General features: G+C 51.1%; 1 protein-coding gene across 1 annotated transcript; it reads right to left on the bottom strand.

Moving 5' to 3' along the window:
- Window positions 1-604: 604 nt before the first annotated feature.
- RPN1 (ribophorin I) lies at window positions 605-6,681 on the bottom strand (the record flags this gene model as incomplete). The annotated part of the gene is made up of 9 exons (XM_010009950.1): window positions 605-890; window positions 1,839-2,084; window positions 2,521-2,640; window positions 2,822-2,960; window positions 3,227-3,326; window positions 3,634-3,826; window positions 4,792-5,001; window positions 5,458-5,764; window positions 6,617-6,681. Coding segments are annotated over 9 exons (1,563 nt in total), but the record flags the coding sequence as incomplete, so codon positions are not given.
- Window positions 6,682-6,744: the final 63 nt, after the last annotated feature.

Below are 6,744 nucleotides of genomic sequence, written 5' to 3'. Positions count from 1 at the left end.
CAAGCAGCAGGAAAGCACGGGGCATACAGTGAGAAGTAGCAGGAGGGGCTATGTTGGGTGTTTTATCTCCTCATAAGGGTGTAGGTGCACGCACATCCCTAGGGAACATGGGCTTGGCTTTCATCCCCGGAGGTCAGGACCTTGCAGGGTGGCAGAGGTCTGCCTTCAAGGCACACAGGAACCAGAAGGTGTCAGGGCTGCACCCTGCTCCCCACAGCACTGCACTGCCCGGCCCTGGGCAGGATGAGGCTACCCCATCCGGTACATGGGGCAGCCCCTCTGCCTCCCCAGCCCAGTACAACACGAGGCGAGGCAGTGGTGGGTTTATTTCAAAGTAGAACAAAGGTTTTATTCTGTCTGGAGGTGATGTAACATTCAGATTTGCCACGAGCGTGTCTGTGCTCATGCTGGCTGCTTGTGTGTGTTCGGTCAGGGCAGAGCTACAAAGGGCTAACCCAGAGTGGGAGACTTAGACCCTGGCCAAGTCCCACGTCTGGTGAAGAAGCCTGTTACCTGGCCAAACAGCAGGATGGTGTGGTCCCTTGCACAGCACGCTGCTGAGCACACAGGCTCTGTAGGAAAATCTAAACCCAAAATGTACTTTCAGACATTTCACAACTTTTCCCCTATTGCCGCTGGGAAGGAGGTTTGGCTCAAGGTGCATCCGCTCCCAGGCTCCTCTCCCCTCCACGTGCTCACTGCGGCGGTTACAGCGCATCGAGGATGTTGTCGATCCTGGTGACCAGGTCCTGGCGCTTGCTGGAATGCACCTTCTCATTCTCAATGTATGTGTCCTTCTTGAGCTTCCCGGCCACCAGCCGCTCAGCCTCCACCGAGGACTTCAGAACGAGCTCCTTCACCTGCCCATCCAGCTTCTGAATCTCACTTACCTGATGGGGAGAAACACAGCGAGTTTAGAGGAGACAACAAAACATCCCTGCAGTGAAGCTGGAACAGAAGAGATGGTCAAGCTGGAGCAAAAGATGCTAAGTGAAACACCTCCCATCCCTGACTGTTGCCTCCTGAGCCATCCCCTCTCTCTGCCATCACAAGTATCTCGTGGATGGGTAATTAAGCAGCACAGGTAAAGGGGCTCCAAGGAAGCAGGAGACACACTGGCAAGGCAAAGGTGCAACGGCTTTTAAAGAGAGCTTAACAACAGACTCTAAAGGCTTCCAGCTAAATCACAGCTGTGACAGCAGGAACCTGCATCCCTCCAGTTAATGGTGTGTGAGAAGCGGGTCTGCAATGACACAACTACTCTCCGAGTCATTAACAGATTAAGCAAGGTGGACCTTAGAGACTGAGGTGTCCCTCACTTCAGGTTAAGTGGCTGTTCCAGGTAAGTGTGTGCTCACTGTGCTGTGGCTTTCAACGTAGCACAGTGAAGCAGCATCACATTACCAACCTGCTGTCAGCACCAGATTCACACGTGCAAGATGAGGGAGCAGATTTTGGTCTGGCTGGTGTCAGCAGTGAAGTCAGGACTGATAACATGTTGATAGCTTCCTTTTTTTGCCTGTCACTGTCACAAGCTCCACGAGAAGCATCAGGATTGTGTTACAGAAGCATTAATGTGAACAGATCTTGCAGCTGGTTCAAGGGCTGTTTAAGGAACCGCACAAGCAGCTGTTTAGCTGCTGCACTTAATGAGCTGCATAACCAATACTGCAAACAGACAAACCTGACCTTCACACTCTGGCAAGGATCAAGCCATTTCCAGAGGAAAAAACCCTACAATACGGCCTGCAGAAACTAAGCCCCAAATTAAAACTCACATAGAATAGGTGACAGAGTAGAATAGGGGAGCTTAACAAAAATGCATTACAATTTCTTACTTTATCACACAAGTCAGAGCCTTCTGTCTTCAGTTTGGACTGCAGAGAGGCTATTTCATTCGTCAGAGCCTTGTGCTCTGTCTCCAGAGACTTCTTGCCACTGTTGAGGGTGGAGATGTCCCGTGACTGCTTGTATTTATTCACTGCCTCATCGAAGTGGCGGTACAGCCCGAGCCTCTTGTTCACCAGAGTCAGCACTTGCTCTGTGATGCAGGCAACCTTCATCCTGGCTTCAGCAGCTGGATCCTGCAACGGGACACAAGGGAAGATCAAAGCAGTCGTATCTGTGACCTGCATCGAGCCATGACTGCAGTCTGGCACAGGGCTGTTACGAAACCTGCTCCCTTTGCAGTTGTCACTGACAGTAATCAGGTGCATGGTGCAAGTACTGACTGGGACAAGCACCTTCCAGCACCCAGCCTAGCCCAAAAGTGAAAATATTGCAGAAGGAGAACTGTGGACATCCCTGCATCTCAGGGGGAATTCCTTCTTATCCAGAAGGCAAAACTCTGGTTATCCTGAGCACACCAGTTCAAACCCTGCAGGAGCATCAGTGCTCAGGCAGCATGAAAAAAGGGCTCCAGTGAAGCACTATATTCAGTGGGAATTACTGGTGTGAAGGATCTCCATCATGGCTGAGTGACCCACTAACGCTCCCACAGGGCTCTCCATCATACAGCACCTTGGTGATGGAGAAATCCAGCCTCACATAGACAATCACGGTGAAGAACAAGATGTAAAAGGCTCCAACCACCAACAGAGGCTCCTGCAGCATCAAGATCTTGTTGAAGGTGTAATGAACCTAGAAGAGAAGTTTGAAACAGTGAAAGCAGTGACCCATGTTACTACGGGAGAGAACTCATCTCGGCCAGCAGCAGAACTGACCACAGAGCCCAGCAAGTAGTTTTTTCTGGAACCCAACAGGGGTGTTTTGATTGGACACACAACTCCTCAGGCAAACCACATGCAGAGGCCACACTCACCACAATGTCTTGGATGTGCTGCTCCACCAGGTTGCTCTTGTGTGCCACAATAACTGGACGTCCAAAGGTGTCTAGATACGTGTAGTGGAGCTCGTCTGAAGCACGACTGATTTCATAGGGGCTGTCCACATGGATATTCCTGTGGATAAAACCACAGTCCCATATGACTTCACCGTGTTTGAGATGATGTAACTAAGGCCTGGCTGGCCAACCATAGCCTCTAGCACAAGGCCAATTATGCAGTTTAAACAACACTCTAAAAGGAAGCAAAGCTGTGTTCCAAGCTCTCCTCCACATGCACACTCATGGTTTTGTTTCACTGTCCTCAGGCCATTCAAGTAAGCTGGAGAACTGCCACCAACACAGCAGCATCTGCAGTAACAAGCCATGAGCAATGACACTTACTTGGCACCTTCTGGCAGGACAATCTTGACAGTCAGGGAGTCTGTGACTTGCTCATCAAACACATGGTCCACAAACCTCATTTTCAGGGCATACTGATCACCTAAGGGAGGGCAGAGCAGAGGGTTACAGCTGCTCAGAGAACACGGGGCAACTCTGAAGCTCAGCTCCTCACAGGAGTGAGGGTGCATTGAGCAGCAGGGCCACGAACTCCCTCGAGCCCATTTCAACTGGAGGTCTGCAAGAGCCTGAAGGCAGCACAGAGAAGGTGGATTTGCACATTCCAGAAAGATGAGCCAGCAACTCTTATTGCTGAGGTGCAGCATGGCACAGCTTTCACCTCTTTACTGTACAATCCCCACCTTTAAACACAGAGAAAGCTTCTTAGTCCCTTGCCCTGTGCCACCCACCGAGATTGTAGAGGTATTCATAGCTCGGCAGGTTGTAGCCAATGATGTAATGGGTTTTCCATCCCCCAAAGAGCGGGAAGCGCGGACGGATTTCCATCTCCACGGAGTCATCCAGGACGAGGAGGTGGCTGGTGGAGATGTTCCCAATTTCATCTCGGTAGTAGACGTCCTGAGCAGCAGCGGGGAGAATGGTCTGTGTGGAGAGAAGCAGCAGTCAGGGCTTCATCTGCTGGGAGTGATTCCCAGTGGTACTGGGGGAAGCAGCCATGGCTGTTCAGGATCGGGAAACCTTGCTTCCACGTGGGAGGTGCAAAACAGTCATTTAGCTGCACTGGGTGGGAGAATTGTACTTTTATGAGCAGTAAGCCACAGAAGTGGCCGCCAGCACCAACATCACTTGGCCTCTAAAGGGATGTGTTTCCTCCAGCCCAGTTACAAATATCCCAGGACAGCAGGGGAGCCCATCCTGCCCACCAGGACAGCAATTCCCTCTCCACTCCAGCTTGCTGCCCCAGAGAGCTTGCTGCTGCCTTTATCCTCAGCAAAATGAGATCTCTCTTTGGCTGTACCACCTTAGAGAATGACACCAACCAACCCTGGTGGCTTCCAGCAGTGAGAAAGAGTTTGGTTCAGATGAAAACACAAAACGCTTCTCTCATCTGGCCAGCAGAGCCACAGCTTTAACTCTCCAAGTGCTTTGTGAGCAAGGAATGAATGGGTGAGCTTCCAATTAATGCTGTTCAACATGACGAGGGTATGACAGGGAAAGCAGCTCTGAAAATAAGAGCGTGGGGACAGAATGAACAGCCCTTGAACAATGAGAAATGGAAAGCAGAACTGTCAGCACAGGGATTAAGGGGTTTAGAGGGTCCCTGAGATTGGGAGGGAGCGTGGAGGAACTCTAGCTGCACAGGTGTATGCAGTTTGCTTACCTGATAGACGTGATGAAGCATGCAACCTCCTAATTCTACCTCCAAAAGCTATTCCTGTCTAGCATAAGCCCTCTCTGAAAACAGATCAGAGCTTCAATATTCCCTCATTACTTGGGTATGGTACAAAGGAAAAGGACAACTCTATTTTTTTCCCTCTGGGGATGCAAGAAAAGAGGAAGCCACAGGAAAAAAAAGTTAAATTTAAGTAATTATGCAAAATGTCAACCTTAAAAGACTTGACAGAGGAGATGCCGCTGTCTGGCTGGCGCTGGTAGTCGTATCTGGAGAAAGGCCCTTTCAGCACTGCTCCTGTGTGCTTCAAATCTACTGTCTCCTCAACCGCGATGTTCCCCCAGTGAGACACCTCGATGACCCGGGTCATGCTGGTGATGGTCAGGAACGGGCTGTTGTTTTCATAGTGCACTTTCAGAGTGTCCTAACCAGGGAAAAGAGAACCCTAAGACCTGAAATAAGGAGCAGCTTCCCCTTACAATTATCTCCATATCCCACAGAGGAACCTCCCTGGCAGACTCGGAGGTGAAGCTGACTGCATGGGAAGGTTTGAGCCACCCCAGCCCAGTTCACATGGGGTACCTGGGCTGTACTTACACCTCTAGCTGCGTTAGAACAGTGAGAGATCTAGATGTGCAGTTGAACAGTGAGGGATCTAGATGAGCAGTTTTCCCCACTACAAACACAACCTTGCCAGAACTATGACCAAGCAGAGGTCAGCAATCACATGTGCATGAGGAGCACCTTGCTGGAGCACATGTTCCACCTCCTTGCAAGCTAACTCAGGCCTCTGCTTCCCACTCCTCAGCCCCTGATATGCAGGTGCCATCTTAGCAAGATGCTCCGTGCAGAGCCACCACCTCCCTGCACAGACATTTACCTGGCTGTAGGGAGGAATGTCCTTGAAGGGGCCATATTCGATCGTGTCTTCAGTGCGGGAGGGGTTGCCCAGCTTGGTGTAACTCTCCACGTTCCTGGAGGCCAGTTTGACCCGGGTTGTCTGGGTCTTGGTGAAGTATGGGGAGTAGAAATAGTGATTCCCTTCAAAGACCACAAACTGCTTCTCGCTCTGGGTGATGTGGGTGGGGTAGGGCTGCAGGACGTGTGTGAAAACCATTTCTACAGATACCCGGACCTTGGCTCCTGGCGCCAAAGGAGACGGCAGCTTCACTGAGAAGAATTTCCCACTGGAAGGGAGCAGAACAGGTAAGTCATGAGAGATCTGCCCTGAGCGCACCTTCAGATCAAACCCCTGCAACATCCCCTGCGGATGGAGCCCAGATATCACAGTATCACAGATGGTTTGGGTTGGGAGGGACTTAAAGCTCTTCCAGTTCCAACTCCATGTGTGACTGGGGCCAATCTTTTATTTGCCCCTCCAAGGTGCACAGATGCCCTGTCGCACACAGAGGGTGTGCTTACTCCTGACTGGGGAGTGAACTGTGTCCAGGTACAGTTGCAGTCTCTGCTTCACAGGAACAACGGTGCCCAAGAGCACTCAGGATCTCTCTGTAATCGCCACTGCCAGGCATTTGAGACCTCAAAAGGGAGCAGTGGGTAAGAGCATGATCACAGCTACAATGCTTCTCTTACCTGGTGTCCCTTAGTACAGGGGCAGGGCATTACTCAAGGCACTGAGTACAAAACTAAGCACAGCTGAGCCCCCTGAGGGCACCTGAGCTGCATTTAAGAGATAGGTTCTCTCCCTTATAAGACTGTTCCCTCACTATCAGCTGTGGTGGCTGTGAGGAGCAGGTACGTGCTGCTGGTGCTGGGCTCAGTGCAGAGATCTGAACCCACATGTGCTAACTCCCGAGGAAAGAGCTTCTAAGGGAGGGGACTGAGTTCTCCTGGCTGCAGGGATTGGGTCTGGCTGCTCGTGCACGCTGGCTCTGCAGGACCCAGCCTGAGCACAGAGCATATCTTTTGAGGACCAGAAGACTCTGGGATCTCCAGGTATGTAGGACTGAGGTGGTATTTCTGCTTCACTGTGAGGATGATGGTGGAACCCTCATGCACAACACTAGGTACTGACTCACCTTTTGCCCTTAACTTTAGTCTCTCTCACTTCCAAGGTGTTCTCCTCCTCTTCCTCACCCTTCACCTGTTCCAAAACAAGACTGATCAATGTGCTGCCATTCAAAGCCGTAACATGTCCAAGGTGAAC

The sequence above is a fragment of the Nestor notabilis genome, unplaced genomic scaffold (assembly GCF_000696875.1).
Source record: "Nestor notabilis isolate BGI_N333 unplaced genomic scaffold, ASM69687v1 scaffold16682, whole genome shotgun sequence".
Lineage (NCBI taxonomy): Eukaryota > Metazoa > Chordata > Aves > Psittaciformes > Psittacidae > Nestor > Nestor notabilis.
This window is presented reverse-complemented; position numbering and strand designations above follow the sequence as displayed.